Genomic DNA, 25729 nt, shown 5'->3' with positions numbered 1-25729 from the left:
GAAGTTTTGTTTATCAGTTGGTGATGCTTATCTAATCACCAACTGGGAAGGCTTTGCTCAGCCCGAGCTTAGGAAGGAGCAGGATCTGCCTGACAAAGCCCACAGGTTGCTGGGGAGATGCTTGAGGTTTACAAAAATGGAGCAACCAGAGTAGAACAGCAGCAAAAGTCATCTGGGTGACCTATCATTTGTAAAATCTACCTCCACCTGCAACCAATACAGGAAAAGAGGAACACCAGCTTTAATTAAAGTCTGTGAGATTGCTCAAAAAGTCCCTAACTTTTTAAAGAAAAGTTTTGAACTTTCCCATTGAGTACACGCCCCAGGCCTGGAGGGCAGGAGGTGCTGCAGGCAGCAGAAACACTCTTTGTCAGAAATCCAGCACATCCTGAGTCAAACAGCTGATGGAACCTTTCCTGCCAACTCAATTGCACCGTGGAAAAATGCTTGTACTCCCTGCCAGGGGCAAGATCCCATCCAGGATCTGCTACAGCAGATGCTGTACTGAACCAGAGAAGAATATACTGGAAATAAAAGCTAACTGTGGCCATCCAGTTTGGGAGCCAAGGTTTCCTTGCTTTCCCCAGCATCCTCAGAGGGAGAGCAGGCAGCACCAACACTGCAAGATGCAATGACAACTCAGCCACTTGGTCTCAGGAGTCAAACCAGCAGAGAGCACAGCAGGCCCTGGCAGGACGCAGATGACCAGGCTGAGTTACGCATCAGCTGCACTAAATCAATTCGAAATAGGTTTTGGTTAATCCGCTGCAGCCTTTTAATGTTGGGATTGTGATAACTTGCCCGGCTTTTTAGGCAAACAGCAATTTCCACACTGGTTTAGGCAAGCCTCAGTGCTGATTATAGCATCTTTTACAGACAGATACAAAAAGCCCTCTGCAATGTATTACGTTAGTACATGCTTAAATTTAAGCACTCTTATTTTTACTGGGGCTTTTCTCATGTGTAACAACTTCAGCAGATCCAAATTTACCAGTCTGCAATGGGACAAAGATTTCCTATCCTAGCTCAGAACTGTGTAAAAAAAACCCTTCGTATTTAGGTCTTGGAAAAACTGATACGTGTGTATTTCTAGCATCAGCTATTAGAACTGGAAAATTGGCAACAGAAAACAAAAATAAATGGAAAAGCCACCTTGGGTAGTCCCTGAGTCATCTCTTTTGCAGATAAAAATTTCAGCCTTTGACATGTTTTACAAGCACAAAGTAAAAAAACCTATAGGGTATTTTATGGAAGTACTGTCATGGCAAAGCTCCACCTGAGCAGGACAGCCCAGCACTGCAGAAAGGAGCTGCTCCAGTTGAAGTAATTTATCCTTTTTCTCTGTTTTAATGCGGATCTGGGAAGCAGTAGGGCCCCACAGAACAGCAACAGGGAGCCAAGATTTGTAGGTCCACAGCCTTGTAACAAGCATCTCAACCGAGCCACACAGCTTTTGTGCTTGGCTTTCCCCCTCCTCACATCACTTGGGGTCCTTTTAGCTGTCACCCTTCCCCTGTAAGCATCCAGGCAGGGACAACTCCCTTGCATCCATGCACTGCCTGGCACAAGAGGGCCCCACACTTTATCACACTTCAAATATTGCCATCATGCATCCAAGTATTCACCACTTTTCCCATCCTCATTAAGGAATGACCTTGTGTTAAAGTGTAACTGCCACCTGCCTCTGGAATGAGGGAGCTAAATGACACTTTATTGCCTTTGAAATGCCAGAGATCTCTGTGCATGGTGAAACTGGGCACCTTTCCCAGATAAAGTTTAAGGTGTACTCTAGTTTTCCCTCCTGCACTTGTGAAATGACTCAGAGGGGCCAGACAAAGGTCTAGAGAGCAGCTGCCCCCAGCATTTGCCAGGAAAAGGGAACCTGGATCTTCTTCAGCAGCTGCATCGCATAACCCAAAAGCAAGTGAGGTCTCATGGGCGAGCTGTATCTCAAAACTAACATGTTCCTGCAGATGATTTACAGGACAAGTATCACCGAAACAGTTTCACCACAGAAACACCACAATAGTGAATTTAAATGTTCTTACAGGATCAGAGGCTGCCTGTGCATCTCGTGGTGAGGTAATGGGCATGGGAACTGTACTCAGCCATAACGGTGAGTTTCATACTCTTCAGCTTTCAAATAGCTGTTCCAACAAAAAATGTTACCACTTATGGTGAAATCTATGGCTCTGGCTTTTTAACAACCTGAGCTGCCAAGATCATGGGATTAGTTTTCATTAAATAGGGAAAAATAAAGAGACAAGAAGAAGAGATTCTGGAACTTTTCACTCAAGCAGCATTTGACAATATGGATGTTAAAGTGAAAAAGTTAAATATATATATATATATTTGTTTATACACACCACTCACATATTCTAAGAGTCTCACCCAAGAATTCAAACTATTTTGATAGGTGACACAATATTTTCACAAGTTCCTCCTCTTAAACTGGGTGCAGATGTGCGTAGATATAAAACTTTTCCCTATATGTAACCTCACTGAGCAGCCAACCCTTAGACCAGCACAGCCCTGATATCCCCAATGCCCATCTGGATTTTGCCTGGAGCAGTTCCCTGCCTCTCACGGAAAGCCAGACACAGACACTACTGGGGGTGCAACTACCTTGCTCCACCTGTAACAAACAAAGCTTCCTGCAACCAGGGATTTATATGGACTGTGGTTTAGTTAAGATAAAAATACCTCCATGTGAGACCAGGTGAACAATCTCAGCACGCCTGTACCTTGTCACCAAAAAAAAAAAAAAAAAAAAAGGAAAGCAAGAACATGGGATAATACAGCTATGGCACATGTATAAAAGCATTTGTCAGCTCAGATCTCCGTTTGGAAACGGGCTGATTAATAACAGCAGACAGACAGTAGGTGACAGGGAGGACTCCACAGTGCACACAGACTACACAAAAGTTAACAAAACACTGTATAGCATTGCTAAGCAAGTTTGGTATTTGCACATAAAACTAACACACAACATTTGCTGTGGTACCAGCAGAAGACAATCTAACAACAACAAAGCAAGCCATCCCCTCCCAATAAGCAAACAACTTACTGATTTTATTCAGAAACAACTGACTCCGAGATCCTCAGAGTCCCTGCTGTGCAGGCAGCAGAGCCTCCAGACATGCTCATGCAGCCAGGCTGCTGCTGCTCCTCTCAACCACAACCAGAGCACATTAAAAAGATACTCTATATTAGTCACTTCATTGTTTAAGGAAAAATGCATACCAGGGAAAAGAGAAAGACATGATTCTTTGTTTTGCATCAGACTAATTTTTATTTCACCCTCAGGACAGGGAGAGAACAAAGCTTGTCCTGGACCGGTGGCTGCCAAAGCCCCATCAGGCGTCCTGTCCCTCAGTGCCTTCCCCAGGCACCAGCATTGCAAAGGGGGGACTCAGCTTGGAGACAAGAGTGTCCCCAAATTCAGCCACACTGCAGACTTTTCCTCCCCACCCTGGCTGCCTGGGGATGAGCTCCCCTGGGGCTGTGCTACATGTCCCCCATCTTCCCTGCACTGTGCAGGGGAGCTGTGTGGCTGTCCTGGAGGAGCAGGAGTTAGTTTAGGCACCACATCCTAACAGGATATTTAACAGCAAAGCTGCATCACAGGGTCACAGAATCCTTCAGGTTCTAAGGAACCATAAGGATCATCCAGTTCCAACACTCCCCCCAGTGTGGGCAGAGTCACCTTCCACTAGCCCAGGTGGCTCAGGGCTCTGTCCAGCCTGGCCTTGGACACTTCCAGGGATGGGGCAGCTACAGTTTCCCTGGGCTACCTGTGCCAGTGCTTCATCACCCTCACAGTGAAGAATTTCTTCCTTATATCTAATCTAACCCTGCCCTCTTTCAGATTAAAGCCATTCCCCCTTGTTTTATCAGTACATGCCCTTGTAAAAAGTCCCTCTCCAGCTCTCTAGTAAGCCCAGAACAAGAAGATGGGTGGGCTGAACTGCTCTGGAACTGGGGTCTGCCATCAGCTGGAAAGACAGCCATGCTCCTGACTGGTCCTGCAGAAAGGACTCAGTTGCCTCTACTTTTAGAGATGGCCTTAGTAACAGACCCAGTAGTGACCAGGAAAACCCTTCCTCAACTCAATGCTTTTGGTATCATTTATGTACCTCCTGCCACCCATCTCTCTCCACCTCTCCTCCAGCCATCATCCCTGGCTTCCCACAAGGCTCCAGAGAATTGCTCCTCTGCAGGTCCAAGCCCCAGGAGCACCCACCAGTATCCCTGCCATTTAAATTGCTAATTGTGAGTTCTAGTTGCATCTTTGGGAAAGCAGGAGGATGGCCATGTTCCTTGCTATTTTTAAGAAAAGTCTTTTCACAGTTATTCTGCAGCCCAGGTCCTCACCTGTCCAGTTCAGCCTGTTTGGGAGGTAACTCTCCTCTCTCTTATGCATCCAAAAAAATCCGAGACATCTGTGTCTGTCATCAGTTTGGACTAACACCCACTTAGTGCAGGATCTGCATCACTGGAATAAGACAGGTTGAACATCAAAGTTAGGGTTTTTTGAAAGTACACAGTATCTGCACAGCTTTGTTTGTGTTGAGGGAGTGGCTGGATTTTAGGCAGCTTCTTTCTCAAAGGCTTTTTGTTAATAACTAAATGAAAAACCCAGAGCTGAGGTTTTCCCCTTAAAGAACAAGCCACTGACATTAAGGATATGAAGAAAAATCAGCCTCTTCCCAACCTAATTGTACTGAGGCACTGACTTCAGGGTTCCAAAATTACAGATGTATAATCCAAGACAATGAACTCTTTACTGAAGGATTAGCAAACCATGCAAAACTGATTCCTTATTCAAATGCCTTGCAATTGTGAGGGCATCTGTTCCACTTTGCAAGTCATCCCAAAGGCTTTGTTTGTTTTTATTTCCTGTTCCATTACGAAGACAGAGCACTTTGCATTATTTTCACACTGTGTAATAAGCGCTATTGTTTAGTCTGATAGGGGACAGTCAATGAAATTCAAAAAATATTTTAGAAAAACCTTATTTTTCTTTTAAGTTATGATACAAGCCCTGTCAACCATAAAAACTGGAACTGCTCTTAGCCAAAAGCCAAGAATGTAACCCAAAACATCAGGACCTGAAGAAAAAATTATTTTGTTTCTCCAAGGTCTACTCGGGGCAGCTGAAAAAAAAAAAAAAGAAGAAGAATTTATGCAGGTTTAAATAATATTACTAACACAAAACAGTTCAGCACAAATGATGCCAGAATCAGGACTGGGGATTAGCAGAGAGCATGGTGCCATCGTTCCAGCGTGCAGCAGCAGAATAGCTCTGGAAACCATTTAATATGTCACAAGAGGGAGGATGGATGGAGTGTCTGACCTTCGGAAACTGAAGGGTGGATCTCAACTAAAATATCCCAGTTACTCTGAGCCTTGCTGCTCCTGCAGGGCCAAGAGAGATGCTGGCCCACCTATTTGGTTCAGAAGGAAAAGCAGAAAATTAAATTAAAGGAAAAAAAGTAATAAAAAAAAATGTCCCCATCTGCCAACATACCAGCCCAATGTAAAAGCTGCCAAACTGCTCTGGAAACAGGCAGCCTCTTCCACAGCCCTCCCTCAGATCAGTAGATAACAAATTCTGGATGATATCCCAGGCACAGGCTTGTTTCCCAACACCAGATCCTTGCAGGAAACCCCAAACTTAAACCACCAAACACACTGATTCCGTGGATCTCTCTGGGCCGCCGGCTCCAAGCCTTTACCTGTCAAACTGCCACGACAGCTACGCCAAGGCAAGCTGCACGAGACTGAAATACAAACCGAGAAAACAAAGTATCGAGTGTCAACAGAGACAGAGAAAATGATGATAGTGGTGGAAACGATGTTTGTGCAGGAGCTGGTCCTGCACGCTCAGCAGCGCTGTCACTCAGCGCCGAGGAGATGCTTTTCCCCGTCCTGCCAGCGATGCCTCGGGTGACAGGGCAACGGGAGCGGATAAGATCTTCACAGATCACAGGGAGGATGACCCATCCCTGTGCCCTTGGTGCAAAAAGGTCACTTCATACTCAGTTTCTAAAAGGCAAAAATAAATCTTGTCCACGGCTGAGCTACAGAAAAACTCTGGAGAAATATGGACCAGGAGGATCTGTATTTTGATGCTCCAGGAATTGGGACACGGAGCTGGAAGGAGCTCAGACAGGATGAAGAGGTCTGAGTACCAGCTCTCCCGAGTACCACTGAGCGCCCACAGGAAGGATCCCTGCCTTCAGCTAACATTTTGTCTCAAATTTTTCATAGTCCTTTTTAAAGTCATGGCACTTGCTCATACAGAACCACTACTCTGTGCTTTTCACCAAGAAATTTAAGTCACTTGAAGCACAGAAAGATCAAAACCAAATGCCTTGATTTACGAGTTCCACTCAAAGCCAGAGGAAGTGTAAAAAAAAAAAAAAAAACCAAACACCTGAAATAACTAGCAAGCATAGCTTGTGTCTGGAGTTAAGTAAAGGAATGTAAATAAAAAACTTGGTCAATTATTTTAAAAAACCTCAAGAGTGGTCCCAAGGATCCTACCCTTGCCCACAGCCCAGACCTTGCTAATGCAACAGAAAAAGCCCTTGAGGTAGCAGCATCTTCTCAGCTTCCACATTACCTTCAAAGTGAGCCATGCTGAAATCTAATGAGTGAGAGCCCAAATCATCAATTCTGCACAGCCACAAAAGTGCTACTCTGAATATCTTTACACCTTAATGTAGCTGCCCTGGGGCAAATGTTTCCCTGTGCATGCATAGGCTGCCAAAGGAGTAAGTGTAATTCTCAGGCATCAGATAAAGAGATACAGAAACAGCCAGAAGAGATACATGAACGATCACAGCCTGACCTGAACCAGAGGAAAATGACAATCCCAAACCCAGGAACAGCAGTGAGCTGGTTTGGCTTTCAAACCTGTTATAAAAAGTTCTTAAATTTCTAACATGGAAGATGAATTTTAAATCTCACGATAGCAGGTCAATAATTCACTCATGCAGGAGTTGTAACTCGGTCTTAAAAACACAGAACAACACGCAGGATGGTGTTAACATCTTATTTTGCAATGATGTTGAATGACTGTTCATAATTAGACTATAATTGTGATTTAATTGCTCTGTGATCTGACTGGCCATAAAGAGGGAACGAGGAGTCCCATCTCAATGGGTGGAAAGATTAACTTTATTGTGGAAAGCATAATCCCATTTCATGCTATTAAAAGGATCTTATTAATTCCTGGAAATTTTTATAACAGCCAAGATGTGGCTCTTGGGCTCTAACATCCATCTCTGGGATGCTACCTTGTGGCACCAGAGAGGATGGATGACTGGTTTGCCACAAGCAGGGTCAGCTTCTAAATCCTGACAGGTACTACACTGTAAATTCAGGCACAGTAAAGATAAGGTCTTCCTCATGGCAGTATTTTAATACAAGATATACACATTTCATGACTACTAAATGCAGTACTACTTTAAAGAAAGAAGATTACTGATTTGTAGCAAAGCATGTTCAAAGTGAGAGAAAAAGAGACTCTGTCTTCTTTTATTTTACATTTCAGTAGTGACTAGTCCAATGGTCACCCAGCAGGCTAAGAGTGGAAAAAAGGCCTTATAAATCTCAAATGCATGAACATTACCCAAGTTTTCAGCTGGCAAATCTTTCTCTCCCCTTCAAATCCACTTGAGACCTGAAAAAATTCGGGTCAGATGGAAAAACGACTTACAGAATTCACCGTGCAAGTGATGGCACTCACCAGGCAAAGACTGAAGGCAAACACTTTTTGGAGCTCATGCGTGACACTGCAGAGGTACACTGGGAACAGCAAGAGCTCGCTCTCTAAACACCCTCTCCCTTCACTGGCCCAGAGGCAGCTGCCTGCACATCAAACCCGAGCTCGGCTCCATCCCAGGGCAGCACACAGGCACCAGCCCCCACTGCAGGGCTCAGCAATGCCAGGCACCAGCACTTAGCGTGGGATGTTCAGCATCACCACTTACAAAGTGACACTCTGCTTCTCTGTGTTTGCTAAACCACTGAACACACAGGAATTTACAGATGCATCAACTTTTCCTTCTTTTTTTTTTTTTTTTTTTTTAAATAATGTTTTACAAAAAGAAAACCTCCAAAACCAAACAGGAATTATCTCACAAGCTCTCTCAGGAAAATAAAAGGAAAAGATCCAAATACCAGCTCACACAAACTTTTTGAAAGTAGCTGGTTTTGTTCACATTAGTATACATAACTGAGTTTAACATCTCATGTATAGCAGATGCCAGCCTGACATTGAAGCATTGAGTCACTGCACTGTATTTCAGAATTTATCTTAGGGTCAAGTTAATGTTTGAAAAGAAACAAATGCAGCTGATAGCGCTGGGTAAACAGTGACTGTTTCTGTTTGGGATCACGCCTGCTCCTGTTTGCCCTGTACAGGGCTAAAAAAAAAACCCCACAAACTCCCTCAACTCCTCCTTACCGTGGGATCACCCCAGCTGCAAAGTCCTACAAAAATTATTAATTGCATAAACTGCTCTCAGCACCTCCTGGTTTCAAAGCAATTGGTCATTTAGACATGGGGATCTTGAGACTTTTTAGGGAAGCAATGCACTGAAATGAGAACTAAAAAAAAAAAAAAAATAAATTTAAAAATAAGTGTACAAACATATTAACTTTGACAGTTTCCCATACCAAGCACCTGGCTTGGTATGATTTAGCACAGCTCATCGAAGTAAAGAGCAAAACGAATAAAAGGCTGCAACTGGAAATCTCTCTGAACATGCCCATCTCTCAATGAGGGAGAATGAAAACCCAAATATCTTGTCTCAAACAAATCAGAGTCTACTTTTTATATATACAGCCTTAATTCCTCCATTGTGGAGAACAGCACAATAAACTTCTGCTCTGTTGTGCTGGACTCTGTTAACAAAGATCCATGAGAAGAAACAGTGTGCCTGATTTTATAACTGATTTATCAGTTTTAAGCTTCAGTTTATCCAAGTGAGCTATATTGAAAAATGTGAAGTGTATTCAAGGAAGATACAATTTTCACAACATAGCCAAGAAATCGCTGTGTTAAGGCAATGCCAGCTTTACACAAGAATATGTGACAACTGCTCCTATAATTCAATCTATTAATTCCATACTCTCAGACCAAGTAATAATAAGTATGCATTTATTAACTGCACAGGACTTAATTGACAATTTCATCAGAATTTAGGCACAGATGTAAGATGGAAACAGTCAGTCATAAAAGCACTACATGTTAACTGAGGTTTTTTCGCACATTTGATAGTTCTGAAAGTTACTAAGATACATGGGAGCAGATTCTTCCTCTCTCTGCCCAAAAACAGGCAACTATAATGGTACAGTTTTTTTCTCAATCACAATACCAAAAAAAAGTTGTATACTGGGAAAAGAAAGGGAAAGCTTCATTAAAGTCATTTGGCTTTCTTCACTCTTTCTAACAGGGTAAGTGAAGGACCAAGAAATCCCATATGAGCAGTATTCAATACCAGTACTCCCATTAAGAGAATTCATATAGGTTCCCCCTTTTTGTGGGAACCTACTCAAACATACCACTAACAAAGGCAAGAAAAGCCATTGCACGTGAACCTGTAAGTCTATAAACCCTGGTTTAATGACAAAGCCCAGGCCCAGCCTATTCTACCTACATTTCACATCCCAGTCTCTTCTCTCTCAGTGCAAGGTCAGAACAGTTGTTTTCTCTGTTCACGCTTACAGATGACTGACTTACTTATAGTAAATTTCCTGTTTTTCCAGCCTTGTAAATGTCATACAAAACAGACAAAGCAATAAAACATATACATTTTCAGGCTAACATTGCCCTAGCGCTTCAGCATCAGTCAATTAGGCACTAAGAACTGTGAGGAGGAGGAGAATCAGAGTTGAAAACAATCTTATCTGCACACTCCTTTGCTGTCTGCTCTAGTGCCACACACTTCCTATTGAATGACAGTTGCTATCCCCATAATGAGGTTTTTAATCAACACAGAACTAATGCATTTTAATTAAAATACTCTCTTTTTTTACTTTTATGATCCTGATCCACGAGGAAAACTCTTGCTCTGCACAGAGCAGCACTCAGATGCCAGGCTATCCTTGACAGGAACTGCTTTCCAGACCACAAAAATATTTAATGATTTAAAAAAACCCAAATATTTATTTCTATTCTACATTCTTGGCTGATAAAGCACTAAAAAATATATGTGGAAAGAAAAAAAAAAAAAAAGGAAACTACAATCCTACCAGGTGCTTGGTTCTTGGCTCTAGATGAGAATGATACAAGGTTCAAGTGCCTGCCCTGACTTCCAGCAGGGTTTTTCAGGTAAACACAACCAATATGCTAAAACTCAGCTCTCTGTCCCTTCTTTTGATCATATCCTGGAGCTGAGACACATTTACCACCACATTCTGCCATTTGCAGTATATTCCCAGGACATGTTTTTATTTACATTAACTCGTGTTTCCAAAATAGCAAAAAGTTTGATCACAAATTGCTTGGTTGGGAAGGGCTTTTTTTATGCACCTTCCTTCATCCACCAACACCGATCACATTGCAACACCACAAGCTTTATTTTAACACTTCTGCTAAAACAATCAGCATGTAAAAAAAAAAAAAACAACTCTGCCTAATTTCCTCATACTTTTCTTCATGCTTTTCTCCCCCTCCTGCCTGGGCAGGGAAAACAGCAGGCTCAGTTTGCCTTCCCACTTCTCAGTGAAGCAGAGGGAACGCAGCAGGGAAAATACACATTTGCTTAAAGAAAACTGTTTTTGTTGGGAGTTTGACACTGTTTGCTGGAATATTTCTACTGAGTCTTGGAAAGGAATAAATAATAGCTGTGCTTTGGTAGATCAGCTCTGGGGCAGGTGGCAGAGGGGGCCTGCAGAGCCACAGCTCAGCTCCTCTCAGACACCCCAGCACTGCGATCTGCTCTGGCACAGGAGGTTTGAAGGATGGCTGTGAAACAAGTGCCTGCAGTCCTTCAGCTCATCAGTGAGCCCAGGGACAAGACTTCAGGTGACAGTCTTGCCAGCTGGCCATAAATTTTGTCTGCAGTGACCAGCTAGGTTGAACAAAGCACAGAAAAAAAAAAAAAAACCATCTCACACGAAAAGCTGCAGCAAAAACTCCAACTTTGGGATGCAAACGTGTGGATGACAAACTTTCCCCTAAGGAATCTCTTGGGCGACACAAAGAAAACTTCCCTTCCTTCCTCCACTTGGAGCTGACCTCGGGATGCTCCTTTGCCTCACACAGCTCCCGGTGTCCGACTGCAGTCCTGCTCATCCTGCCCATCCAACCAGCCTCGGTGGCTTCAGCAGCACCAAGTTTCCTGGCACTAAACTCAAATCCTGCCCTGGAAATCACAAGCCCATTAGCCAAGCCTGTCAGCTAACCTGTTGAGCGACTGTTGAGTGTACACGGATGTGAAGTGGCTTTTTTTTAATCCAGCATGGGAGGACTCATCCTCTTCCCCAGCCAAATCGGAGAGCTACCTGTGCATGCCTTCACCTGTGCACTGCTGGGCAGCACGGTTGTGCCCTCACCAGCCCACCAGGGCAAATCGGGGGCGGAGGGAAAGGGAAACCTGAGCTGCCTTTCAGCCAGGGAGGGAAGATGCAGGAGGGTCCAAGCTTTTCCTTCCCACGCCGGCAGCAGGCAAACACACGCTGCACTTTCTGAACAAGACTCCAGTCATCACCGAGCAGTTCCAAAGGATGCTCAGCTGCTGGAGGAGAGGATTTCTGTCACATTCCCCCAGATATGGAGTATCCTCAGCCTCTCCAGAGGTCAGCTGGACACCGGGCTTCCCCCGACACGCGTGGGTGCCCCACAGGGAGCGCCGACGGCTCCTTTGGGAAAGTCTCACGCAATTGCTCACTGCGCTTAACGCAGGGCAGGGAACTGCGGGGCGGCTGCAGACGGGCTCAGGACGATGAGCTTCATCATCGTCATCATCGGGACGATGATGCCTGAGCATCAGTGCCCTCGCAAAAGGTGCGCACACGGGTGGGTGCACTTACACCCGCGCTGCGCGACTCTGCCGGGGCCCTGCGCTGCCCCGGAGGGCTGATGCTGGACCGCTCTCGCCCCTGGCCACCCAGCACCGCAGCAGCGGCCCGGCACACCCACGGGCAGCGCCGAGCGGATCCCCCCGTCCCGCCCCGTCTCCCCGCGGCCCCCTCGCACCTTGTCGGACGGCTTTCACCACGATGGGGTCCTTGCAGCTCCGGATCACCTCCAGCACGTCGTAGCGCGGCAGCCCCGAGACGCGGACCCCCTGCACCTCCAGCAGCAGCTCCCCCTCGCTCAGCGCCGCCTCGCCGTCCCCCGCCGTCGCCGCGCCCGCGTAGGGGAACTCGCCGTGCTCCGCGCCGCCGAGCAGCGCGAAGCCCAGCTGTCCGCCGGGCCCGCGGGTCAGCGCGCACTGCCGCACCCGGCTGGACCAGTGGTTCTTCTTCTGCACGACCCGCGACATGGCGCTGCGCGACCCTCCGCGCCCGCGGGGCGCGCTCGGCAGGTGCGCGGGGACGGGGGGGCGGGAGGGAGGGGGGGCGCGGACCCGCCGCCCCGCTCAGGCCATCGCCTCCCGCCCGCCCCGCTCCCCTCTTATTAAAAATAAATAAATAAAAATTTAAAAAAAAAAATAAAAATAAAAATTAAAAAGCGCCGGGAAAAAAAAAAAGAAAATGCAAATCCGGCAGCCGCGCGGGTGTCGCCGCCTCCTCCTCTCTCCGCGGGGCGCGGAGCCCTTTTGGGGGGGTTGGGGGGCGATACAAAGAAAGCGCCGCTTGTTTTGTTCCAGTTCGGTCCGTCCCGCTCCGCCGCGCTCCGCGCCGCCAGCGCAGGCGCCCTGGCACGGCCCGCCCCGGCACGGCCCGGCCCCCGCCCGCTCCCCGCCCACGGCACGGCCGGACCGCCTCCTCCCCGCGACCACCGACAACTTTCCCGACGGGAAAAGTCCGTGCCGGCGTCCCCCCGGGGCGGTGGCGAGAGTGAACCCCCCCGGCAGGGAGAACCCCCTCTGCGAGAGGCGCCGGGGGCGCGGCTACTCCGCTCCGGGTATTACTCCCCCGGAGATGCTCGTGTTCTAAAGGAGAACTGACTTCTGACAGTCCTTTACTTTCCCGGTAGGATTTCTAGGATTTTTTCCCAGCCGCGAACCTCTGCAATCTCTTCTCACCTGCGCTTTCCAGGTGGTTGTTACGTGAGAGGACACAAAGTCCAAGTCCCGAGGAAAAACTTGCACAAGCCCGTCATTAAAATGGTATCAAAGTGCTTGCACAAGGCTTGAGTGAAAGTCGCGCTCCTGCTCCGAGTTCTCCGCTTTGTGATTGAGTGCTTGAATTTGAGACATCAATAACGTTCTCAAATTTTCCCTTCCCCGAGTGATTGTTAAGAAGCTGGACAGATGGACAGCGAGGTCTGTCTGCTGGGAAAGGGACAGGCATCCATTTGTTTGACCTTGGCTGCAACTCTTCAAAGTTATGCAGAACTGGTGCAAAACTCTAAAAGGGGAAAATAAGTAAGCGTGCACGTACCAGCTGTCCCTTCCAGGTCATGCTCCATGCTTCCAAACCTGAAAGCCAGGCCTCATTTTGAGCAGTCTTATGCATGACCGAACCCCTTCCAGCAAGGAATTCAGTTGTCAGATGTGTGCGTGCCCTATTTTGCTGCTAATGGGGACTGAGAAGTGACACAGGGAAACAAAGAGCCTGGTCTGGCTCCCTGCGCTGCCATAACTCGCGCTCAGCCGCTGCAGCCCGCAGTCTCGCTGCTGTCCGCGTCGCTCTCTCGTCTCACTTCCTTCCAGCCAAGCGTGTACCGCGATGATCCGCGATGCAGGAGAGCCGGCAGGCTCGGGGAGCCCGTGTGCAGTAGCTGGGGAGGGAGCTCTGACTAACACAATGCTGACCCAACTATCAGCCAGGCTTAGCTCACAGACCTGAGAGAGGTGACAGGGGTACTTTCCCCACCCTTACACCTGTCCTGGATGAAGCAGGGAAGTCTGTCCTTCCCTCACACCCTGCAGTCTCACTCCTTTCCCCAGCTGCCGTGTCTCATCTGCCTATTTCATAAAAGTCCCACCACTGCAGTTGCAGAAGCCGCGGTCTCTGGCCCGAGTGGCACAGCCACCTTCAGGCAAAGGAATGGAAGGCTTTGTCCAATGTCACATAGCACAGCAGTGAGTCAGCTCCATCCCCTATGCCTCAGGCACCTCTGTCCAGGTCTCCATGGGAAGCAGATGGGATTGCCAGTGCTCAGGAAAGTCCTTCCAAGGAGGGGGCACAGCCTGTCTTCTTGGGCAGAAGTGGACTCATGAAATTCAAAGCACCTGCTGTGTCTAGCCCTTGTTTGCTTCCATCTAAGAGGTTTCTTTCCATTTGGAACTTTAATACTTCATTTTCATGCTTAAAGCTGTGCTGATCCCTTATGTTTGAGCAGCAATAACTGCCTCACATCTGCTTTTGCTGGCTCAGTAACCAGTTACCCAATTTGTCACTTTTAGGATGACAGCACGGTTTTTACTGCTCCTTCACCAATAAAGACTGGATCGGTCATCAGGCTGAATCCCCTGGGCAATAAATGCTCAGGAGGTCTGTGAATCCTGCAGAGCAGCAGAGTGGCTTGTGGGGAAGGGTTTCTCTCTCAGCTGTGTGCTGGCTGATAGTTGTGTCACACGTGTGAGCTCACAGTGCAAGGAGACTCTTGTTCACAGCCCAGAGCTGGGTGTGACGTTATTTTCATCACCATCATTTTGCGGGATGTGTTATGTGACAGCCCTGCTAAGCTAAAAATCATCTGGGATCCATGTGAGCATCACATGAGCTGTGGCTGCCCTGAATAGATCTTACAGAACTACTCAATGCCTCATGGAAAAATTTTTTGAAAAACACTATTTAGAAAAGCAGTTTTGCTAGTAAGATTTATGAGACGACAGATTTCCAAGGGCCCTTTTCAGTTTGCTTACAAACACTGCAACGCTAATGAAAGTGTGAGCTGTTCCCATCGTAATCCTAACACTGTACTCGTGTCTGGGCCACTGTGTTCCCAAAATTGTTCTTGTTGGTAATTAACAAAACCAGCAAACTTCAGCCAGAGCTTTCTCTTGATTTTCAGATTTTCCCCTCAGTTTTTCACCGGGGCCAGCTTCCTGCCATTTTATCTCCTACTAGCATCCAGTAGGGACCAGTTGGTCAATCTGGATAGCCCTAGATCCTGGAAGCTGGCACCACCCATAAGAGTGCAAATATAGCCTAAGTTTTTTGTTGTCCTAATTTTTGACCCTGTGACTGCCCAGCACCTTGCTGCTGCAACAAGATGATTTCAGGACACAGCTGCTCCAGTCACCTCTATTAAAGGAAGCCCTTGGTCAGCCTTTAACAGCACTGAGCCTGTGACCCATGGTAGGACTGCTCCTGCCCAGAAGGGTCCCTGACACCAGCCCAACAGATAATCAGGTTATTACACCATATAAACCTGTCATTGCATTTCATCTGCACAGCGTAGCCTCTCTCACAGGGGACAGTGGTCCTGCCTTTGCAGGGAACTGATTTAATGATTAGCAGCCTGTCTTCATCTCTAACAACTGCAGTTCTAATAATGATACTTTCCTTTTTGCAAGGGTCTCTAAGTGCTTTATAAACATTAGTTAAAGAGACTTCACAGGGCACCTACCTAGGGAACAACTGAACATTAACACAGGGCGGGGAGAAGCTCAGACATATTCCATATTTAAGGAAGGCTCACTGCAGCCATCCTACCTCACCTGCAGCAGGTGGTCCAGCCTCATCTCATGTAGATCTGCGTGCTCTTTACCTGCTCACAATCCATGACAGTGCTATAAAAACTGATTTGGGCTGGCTCAGACCCTTAAGCAGAGCCCAATTCTCTCATTCTTTTGTCTACAGTCACTATGGTTTGGTAGCCCATCTGTTGGTAGTCTCTAATCTGTCAGGGTGAGCAGGTTGGTGCATTCTTTTCTCCTTCAAAAGGTGCCCTGCATGCTTTTGGCCCTGCTGCAAACATACAACAGCTCAAAGGGTTCTTTCAAATAGGATATTGACCCATGGTCTTGGTCTCATAAACATCTCTGAAATCTCATGCTGTGCCCTGGATTCTAAAATGGGTCAAAGCTCCCCCAAGCATCAAATCATTCTCTCAGATTTCCTACTAAATCTTGAGAAAACCACAGTTTTATTTGGTTTTGGGATGAGAAACCATGTCTAGTCACTAAGAATGCTGTGAGTTTATGGCAGTTTTGAGCCATACACTCCCACCAGAGAGCATAAAAAAAGATAATAATGATTAAGGCTACAGAAAAGTACAGATTATTTAATACACCAGAATTTATTCCTAATTTCCAGCTAAACACCAAACCTTCAGTGCTTTGACATCACAGGCCTCAAGACTTTGAAAGCCTGAGCACATGAATGCTGGGAAAAAAGAGAGAAAAAAGACTTTAAACAAGATCCAGTATTTCAGACATTGAAGTTTCCTGTTGGTACACTCATGCTACCACAATCTGTCAGTAGGAAAGCCATGTATTGCTGTTATTTCCCAAACAAGAATTGTTTTTTATAATAATCCTACCTAACTTTTATCAGAGAAGAATTTCCTGTGTAGGATTCAGGATTCCTCAACAAGCTGGTGCTGTTCTCTGGTAGCAAGGAGGGGATGGGCTGATGCTGCTCTGAGTCCTGACTCTGGCAAACATTTCAACAGATGACCCAAGTCCAGGTGCTGAGCAAGCCCTGTATTTACAGGAAACCTTCCAAGTATCAGGATAAAAGCAGCTCTGGTTAAAGTTACTGACCAGCCAGCATAGACAGATACTGCCCAAGGTTGGTGCCAGAGCTGGGCCAGCAAGCTCCATTCCAAAAGGTAACACCTTGTATGGGACATCTCCAGATTCCTGCAGCAGGGGGGCTGGAGTCCCACCCAATGGATGGCTCAGAGTGAATCTGTGATCACAGGATCCTTGGAAGGAAAAGGAAACTCGCCCTTTACTGGGATCCCATGTCCCCTTCCTCTACAATTTATTTCAATAATATCACACATAGTGGAATATAAAGCTGAAGATCAATCTCATAACCATATTAAGACACTCTGGGGTGTATTTTATAGGGCCATTAATATACTTCTTGGGTGGTTAAAGTCACCCACAGCATAAATTAATGACTCCATAAAACAAGCTCTGTCATATCCTATGGCTTAAATAACACACAACAGACTGAGTATGTTGGGATGTTGCTGAGCTTATTGGGTGGAAGCACAAGGGCTCAGAGTGACCACCTGGGAGTGGGGATGCCCCCCAGGAATACTGGCCTTGGGGTGTCCAACAGCCATTTTAAAAAGCATGATTCTAAAAAATCCAACACAATTACAAATTGTAGATTTCATTAACTTTCATTATCACTTGTGCTCCCAAGTTTATTAGTTTCCTTCAGACATAACTTCCCTGCAGAAGCCTTTCTGTAGCAGGATATGATTACTGTGGGTGCGGCTCTTTGGCAAAGGAGGGAGCCGGGCTGCTCCCAGCCTTGGAAAGCTCCCGGGAAGTCAGGAGCAGAGGAGGCAAAGCCTGTTGGTTAGAGTAAGGATCGGATCGGCTTTGCAAAGGAAGCTGAGCCTGCCACCGTTTTTCAACTTTCTAAAAGAAATCTGAAGGAAACCTCAACGAAGTGTCCATTTTGGGCAGATTTTATTGGAGTGGAGGTCTCTGGTACACAGAGGAACATTTCCAAAATTAAAAAAAAAAAAAAAAAAAAAATTGATTTTTCCTAGTCTTTCTTGATTGTGATCTAGTTATAAAAGGAGCAAATTCCTCCTCCTAGGCTGGTAGATTGTAAGTCTCGTTCTTCTCTAGGAATTTTTCTTTGCTATTTTAATGGCTCCACATGAGTTACCAGAGAGTTTTCAGTAGACACTGTGTCCTGCTGAGATAAGCTATCCCAATTCACCTGTCTCAGCTGATAAACCTACCCCTTTCTGCTTCTGCTGCTTGAAAAAGAAAAGGGCTCACGTCTGATTTGTGCTGCAAGAGCTCAACACAACTGCCCAAGGCACCAGCTCTCACCCAAACTCACTTCAGCTCAAGTGGCTCATTCTCTCCTCTGTTTTTACCCTCTTTGTTCCCTCTTTGGATATACAGAGAGCCTCATCACATCCTCAAACTCCACCACCAGCTCTACTAAAGAAGATGCTATTCCCTGTTCTTCCCCTGCTTCCTATGTACCACCTCTCCATCCCATTCTCTTTATATCTTCTCTATTTTCTCTGTGTATCTTCAACACAAAACCTGCTATTCATTCCCCCTGAAAACTGGTAAGAGACAGCTAAATCAGGAAAGACTTCTGCTGTAAGTCTTTATGGTGCCATAAAGAAGAGGCCAGTCTGAAGCTTTCAAAGATGCTGCATGCTGAGTAAGTTGATAGTCCCTTGTGATGGATGTGTATTCAAGTCTAATGGCTTAAATATGGGAAAAAAAGTAGGAAGTAAAAGCTCAGAATAACCCACCTCTCCCCTCAGCACAGTCTGGTTCAAATAGCTTGAGTGGAGATAATTAAAGGTGTCAATCCCTTGATTTGGCTTGAAAATAAAACTAGCCACAAAGGCTCAGCTTCCCAAAACTAACTGGCACATGGGGTTGTATCAGTGCAGTATCTTGTCCACCAGCTCCACTTCGAAGGGTTAGTTTTTCTCAAAAGTGAAGAATCAATGCACAGCATATCAATAGAAATTCTGTACACAGAATAAAGAGCAAAAATTCCCCTTTCTCTCATAAAAACCCTGAGCTGAGGAAAGATTTCTACAGCAGAGAATTGATTTCCTCCTCACAAAAATTTACCCAAGTACCCTCAAAGAGATTAAAAGAAATAAATAAAAAGGTAACAGTAAGGCACAATTATGGGACAAGGAGCAGTATGGATATGCTCTTCCTTCACAGCAAGGAGTAGCTGGGAGGTCCCTCTCTGGGTCATAATTATAATTCTGGCAAAAGGCACGACAGACAAGGCAGCAACAGACAGCACAGCCCCGATCCTGCAGCCAGCTGGGGCCTGGCTTTCCTTTGCTCATGAGAGTAATTTACAGGCATCAGACAAGCCACATGTGTAAGGCTGAGCATACACACAAATATTCTCAGAAGCACAGCCAATTAACACACCACGAGATACCACTCAGTGATTTGGAAGATATACAAACCCCATCTTGCTTTTTGAAGCACTGAAGCAGAAGAATTCATGGCGATGTCTGATGCTGTATCTTCTCAGAGACATCCCCAATTAACTCACCACTTGCTGGTCCCACAAGAGCATCTTTATGCTAAAGCAGCATCTACTGCATGTATGAGCTTGGTCCAACAAAAGCAACAGCTTTGATATGAGGCACTACCCCTGCCATGCCCCCTATGGAAAGATTATGGTCATCATTACTATTTATATAGAACAACAGCCAGAAGCCTTGGCTGCGACAAACGGCTCCCAGGGCTAACTCAGCCAAACATAAAGGGAGATGCTCCTTTTCTCCAAGCAGCTCCAAAGAGGGATTTGGGGCCTGGGAGCAGGTCAGTGGCAGTCAGGATTAGGATTCCTGACTCCCTGCCTGGTGTCCTAATATTAGCCCTCATTGTCTCCCAGCCTGTCTCCTCATTCTTTCACATGAACCGCAGGCCCGAATTAGCCTGTCTCGCTGCATAATCTGCCAGCCCATCCTGTGTGCTAAATTAGTCAGGGACTGAGCAAACAGCATGGGAACAGCTCTTGTATAGTGCATGTGGGCTAAGTTATTCCTACAGCATTGTTTGCTCTATGTTTTCCAAGCATCATCACAAAAGAATGATGGGCCAGATCCTGGGGCTGTCGGATCTTTGCTCGTCCATGCTCCAGCCTGGCACTGCTCTCCAGCACAGTGCAGAGATGAAAGCCAGCTCAGTGGTGCTCTGCTGGGAGCCAGCTTAGGGAAGAAGTGTTAACAAATGAACTCCAGTTGGGTGGCAGATAAGCAGACCAAGAAGCCAGCAGCAGCACTGGGGGTTGCACGACCGCCAGCCCGTCCTTGTGGCACATGCCGGCCTCCTTGGTGTGGTACTTACAAGTTTCCTGAATTTCCTTCCTGGAAATTGATGGACGGGCTGATGGTTTTTTGTCTGCCCCATGGGCTTCTTATCTCGTCATGCCCTTAAGCTGCAAGCTCAGGGCTGTCCACAAAAATACACAGCCCTCGGCACAATGGGACTGTGCGCTGATGGGGCTTCAAGCCAGTGCCTCCAGTGAGTTTTGGTCAGCTTTGAGTCAAGCTCCTCCTGCTACCAGGGGCTGATGGCATTAATTTCCACCAGGCTCATTAGCCTCTGTAGAGGGAGGCTTTAATCAGAACCAGAAAGATATGGGGCAATCACATCAAATCCTGTGTTTAGGTCATGCAGCACACAGCCACCACCTCCTCCCAAGTGAGGGACTGCTTTCAGGGCACAAAGGAGCAGGTAAGATAAAAAAGGGGGGTCATGGGAGAGCCTGTGCCTCTGAGCAACCAGTCAGCCAAGTCACAGGACTGGTTTTATAAGGTGCATGCAGGGTTTTGGACAGCAGCTATTGAAAGACAAGCGACTCATTGAATATTATCCCTTTCTGGCAGCAAGATCAGTGCAGTCAATTAGCTGTAAAATCTGAATCATGTCCCTGGCAGGCAGGCTCGAAGAGGAAGCAGCTCCACCTTCCTGCTCTGCCCACAGAGGTCACGGCATCCACTGCACGGTTCTGCCGACAGCCGCTTGCCAGACCTGTCACAGGCAGCCACCGCAGCGGGGATAAATCAGGATATTGCTCCCATCACGCAGCAGGAACGGCTCAGCTCCCAGGTCTCAGCATGACGTCATGGAGGCTTTCCACAATCCCAAGACCACTGCGCAAAACCCCGTGCCATAAATCCGTCCGTGCAGCACCACGGACGGATGGACACCATATCTCCACACATCCCTCAACACCCTTTTACTGCCAGGCTCGTTTCTTTTTTATTGCTGTAGAATAAAGTCTTAACACTCCTGACTTGCATCAAATGAGCTTTTAGTTGAAGATCCAGATCCATGGAAACTGGATTATGTTGTACAAGGACAGACACAGCCCACTGCCCAGCAGAGAACCAGAACTGGGGAAAAGAAGCCCATCAGAGCTCCCGCAGTGAATTACTTGCTCTTGGGAGCTGTTTCTCCCCGGTGACTATTTGGAGACAACATCTGAGCCAGCAGAGGTGTCTCTGCCCTTCTGTGTTGGCTACAGATCTACTCCTGGCATGTGTGTTCCCAGTTTCCACCTCCCATGTGTGTCACTAGGTCCAATGTCCAGCCTCACCGGCTGGAGATGAGTCATCTTCATCCTCCTCAGTGTGATGGGGATTAGACTGAAGGCGTATTAGCAAAGTAGAAGGCTTGTCTTGGGCCAGGGCCAACTTCAGCGTGTCGATAATTTAAAAAAACCCATTGCTCTCCAGCCAAGCAAGTTTCAGTTCCTAGATGATTCAGCAGGAGTGCTACAAGGAAATATGGATGTGAAAAGTCCCAGTAGGAATTTCTATATAATTCTGCACTGAAATAAAATGCCCTGAGCCCAGCAGTCGAATGGAAATTGAGAATTAAGGATCATTCCTTCTGTGGCTGCAGGGACTGCTAAAAGCTGGGAAATTTTTAGTGGAATTTCAGGACAGGAGGGGAGAAAGAGCAAAGGCAGAAACCAGGAAAGGGAGAGACCCTGGGGTGGAGAAGGAAAGGAAGTATAGTTCTTGGTGGGTTTTTTGGCCACTTTGCACCGGATGCAACTCTGTTGTCACTAAAAAGATTAAAATCCTGTGGGCAGGTAAGGGAAAAGTTGGAGTGAGAAACCTCTAAAAACATTTTCAGAAGGCAGCCTAGAAAATGGGAAGTATAAAGAGCTAGGGACAGCTCCAAAGCCCATGTGAGCACTTTGGGTTTTGGACGTGATCCATGTCTATTTTAAAAAAGAATGAGAAAAGGAAATATAAAAAGAGAAGTACCAAGTAACTGCCCAATGTAAATTAATTTCTGAAAGGGCATGGCAAGCCAAAGATGAATATTTTATCTCTTCTGACCTCTTTTAGTTCATTATCCTAATTGTGAGCTTCAGGACCACAGCAGCATTTCCCTGCATGCAAAGTCAGCAGGGACACGATGGCACAAGGTGTAACAGTCCTTCTGAACAGATTCCAACAGGAGATGAAGGGGACTAAGAACTATAAAACCACTGCAATAGCATGAAGTAACTTCAAATGGAGTTACTGGACAAATTCCTGTTTGCTCAGAAACAATTCCACAAGAGAGCACACCCCCCTTTTATCTCTCCTTTTATCACTTCACTCTAACACTCATTCACCCTGCAATGCCCAGAAGCACCTTGCAAGGTGAAATGGCCAATTCTGAGCAGCCTGAGCCAATGCTGGACTCACACCACATCTTTCAGAGCAGCCTCTTCCCCTCAAGTGATGTTTTCCAGCCTGTTCCTGGCAGAAACCTCACACTCACCTGTGTGCAGCTTGGCAGCCACCCCACAGTTCAGAGAGAAGCTCAGCATCCTACAACCCTTGCATGAACCCAGCCCTCCCTCCCTCCCCCCCTCACCGACCTGCTGCCTGCCTACATCACTGTTGGTTTTCTACACAAGCAGCAATTTAATCCTTCTTTTCATAAAGAAAATCCATTTACATTTTACTGTGCAGCATAGACCTTATCATCTATCCTTGCATCCATGGGAATCCCGCCATGACTTCCCTGACAGCCAGGGCTGGCTGCTGCTGTACTCAGACTATTGAAATTCCCTGTATTTTAACTTTTCCTGGTTTTAATTGCTTCTCAGCACTGACATTTCCAAAGGATGCTTCTTTGCTGCTTCTGTGTAGAGTGTGTTTGTGTTTTTTTGCTCACTGCCGTCTCTTCCCTGGAGCCCTTGCTAATGAATGCTGCATGCTGATGACCTCTCCATTATAAATAGTTTAATATTTTTAAATAAATATGGGATAGTATCATGATTATGTGGGTATTTCGTCTAGCCTGCAGCACAAGGAGCTGGAGCTGACAAAGGCAACCATGGCTTTATTTGTCATTCTGCTGCTTGTTTGCCACAGAAAGCAAGGGAAGGGGCTGGCATGTAACAGAGCACAAAATAACACAGCAGCAGATGTGTTATTCCAAGTGCATCACAAGGAGCTGCTCCCCATCCTATCACAGCAGATGAATGCAATAAAGAGAAAACTTTTGAGTTGTTAATTTGGTTACTTGAAGCTACAGGGTTGCAAAATTATTAGCTGAGCCCCAAAGTATACCAGAGGAAGGTACATGGGGGGAATTCTGTTATATCATTTTCCCACTGTGTTGCAACAGAATTAGGGTCTAAGACCTTAAACCATCTTGTCCGGGAGCTGCTTTATGCTGATGACGCCGCCCTTGTTGCCCACACAGAAGCAGCTCTGCAGCGTTTAACATCCTGCTTTGCAGATGCTGCTGAGCATTTTGGGCTGGAAGTCAGCTTAAAGAAGACAGAGGTCCTCCATCAGCCTGCACCTCAGGATGTCCCCCATCATCCCCACATCACCATTGGTCAATCAGAGCTCAAATCAGTCCAACAGTTTAATTACCTCGGTAGCCTCATCTCCTCAGACGGTAAGATTGACGGAGAGATAGATAACAGATTAGCAAAGGCATATAGTGCTTTTGGAAAACTCCATAAAAGAGTATGGCGTAATAAACACTTGAAGAAAAGCACCAAGATCAGTGTTTACAAAGCCATAGTGTTGTCTACTCTCTTATATGGATCTGAATCATGGGTCATCTACCGCCACCACCTGCGTCTCTTAGAACGCTTCCATCAACGCTGCCTCCGTACAATTCTAAACATCCACTGGTCAGACTATGTCACCAACACATCTGTTCTAGAGCAAGCAGCTATCACAAGTATTGAGGCCATGCTGATGAGAACACAGCTGCGTTGGGCAGGTCACGTCTCCAGGATGAAGGACCACCGCCTCCCTAAGATCTTGCTTTACGGTGAACTTGCCACTGGCTGCCGCATGAGAGGAGCCCCGAAGAAAAGATACAAGGACTCCCTGAAACAACATCTCAGCCTTGGCCATATTGATCACCATAACTGCTCTACTCTGGCCTCAAATCGGGAGGCCTGGAGACACACCATCCATAACGCAGCTGATGCCTTTGAGAAAGCACGCAGGATCACCCTCGAGGAAAAAAGGCAACGCAGAAAGAACCGTGTATTGCAGAATACACCATCTAAGGAGTCTTTCTGCTGTGCCTTTTGCAATCGGATATGTCTGTCACGGATTGGCCTCATAAGTCACCAGCGCGCCTGTAGCAAATGTGGATAGAGCCTTCCCAAATCTTCGTTCGCGAAGCCCAGCCATGAATGGCAACAGAATTAACACATTAGCCTGACATTTAGCTGATATAATTTATTCCTAATTTCTGAGAAAAACTTACTCTGAGCAGTAATATTAAAAATCAAAAACCAAACCCATAGTGACAAAGGAAAAGAGAAAGAGAAAGAGCCTGAGTTTAGGTCAAGTTTTTCAACACGTTAATTAAGTTTTCAGCCCATCAACTTCTGTTATCCTAATTTCCCTTCTTTCCTTCTAGGTGTATCTGGATTTCTGCTATGTGCAGATCATGTGGGTTAGATCTAAATTTGCTTGTCCCTCACAACCAGCTTCTCAGGCAGAAAAAAAGCTCCTAGAAAGTTCACCCAATGGTACCCAAGGATTGCCTTCACTCCCAGGTGGCATAAAGCCAGGATTGATGCTCCACAACTTCCACTCCCAGCCTACAATTTTACCAAGGCATGGGGTGTGAACAGGACTGCTGCCAAGACAGTAATTTACAGCCATGCAATCCATCCCCGTGGACAAGGAGGAGCAGTGATAGCTGATACCAGCTGTTCCCCAAATGTTTCCACTGAGCAGCCAGCTTCTGGGCTTAAAAACCCAGCTTCCAGATTTGAGAAATCTACTTCTGTGGTTGCAAGCTTCCTCCTGCAGCCGAGCATCCTTCAGGCTCATTGTGCTGCTGCCTCCTCACTGGGCATTTGTCCTCTACACCTGCTTTCCTCAAGCAGGAAAGTGTGCACAGCCAGCCCCAAAAATGTGCCCTCCTGCAAGCCACCCAACTCAGAAAAGCACCTTTCCCCCCCCAAATAATCATCTGAACTCCAAAGTGCCAAGTCTAAGCCTCATCAGCCTTTCTCCCTGTGAGTCCAACTCACTGGAAGACCATGCAGCCCATGCACACCATGGTCCTTTTCCATGGAACAGGAACAATTAAACAGCCTCATGCAAATGGATGGGGAATGAAGGTCAGGGTTATTTTAAGTGACTTTGCTCTGAGATTAATGAGGAGGCAGTCTGAAGCTATACCCAGGTTGCTATTTCTGACTCTTTTCTCCCTGTGCAACTTCCTTTGATGGTGTCCTGCAACAGCACTGTAAGGGAAATACCTTTACATATGCCAAGCCTCACCACCACATGTGCATTTACCCCTGAAATGAGGATTGCTGTGCACTAAAACACCAGGCTGGGATGGCATGGGCTGGGGCTGTTGATATTAGGAAGTGCAGAGTAGATGGGTGCCCTGGGGATGAGAAGAAGATGGCCAGCAGCTCTCCTGCTCCAGTCTCCTGGACTTAAAGAGAG

General features: G+C 46.5%; 1 protein-coding gene across 31 annotated transcripts in view; it reads right to left on the bottom strand.

Annotated features, from left to right (window-relative positions):
• Positions 1-12573, bottom strand: part of MAGI1 (membrane associated guanylate kinase, WW and PDZ domain containing 1) — a 327423-nt gene extending 314850 nt beyond the window's left edge. For 8 of the 31 annotated variants that reach the window (XM_064667254.1, XM_064667256.1, XM_064667266.1 and 5 more), the window contains exon 1: positions 12215-12570. In XM_064667254.1, coding sequence (XP_064523324.1) covers positions 12215-12503 — 289 coding nt within the window. In that variant the 5' untranslated portion in view covers positions 12504-12570. Of the gene's footprint in view, positions 1-12214 lie in introns of all 31 variants that reach the window. The other 23 variants (XM_064667262.1, XM_064667264.1, XM_064667282.1 and 20 more) reach the window with 5 other exon arrangements.
• Between the last annotated feature and the right edge of the window lie 13156 nt (positions 12574-25729).

This window comes from Pseudopipra pipra, chromosome 11 (assembly GCF_036250125.1).
Source record: "Pseudopipra pipra isolate bDixPip1 chromosome 11, bDixPip1.hap1, whole genome shotgun sequence".
NCBI lineage: Eukaryota > Metazoa > Chordata > Aves > Passeriformes > Pipridae > Pseudopipra > Pseudopipra pipra.
Note: the sequence above shows the minus strand (reverse complement) of the source record. Positions and strands in the feature narration are given on the sequence as shown.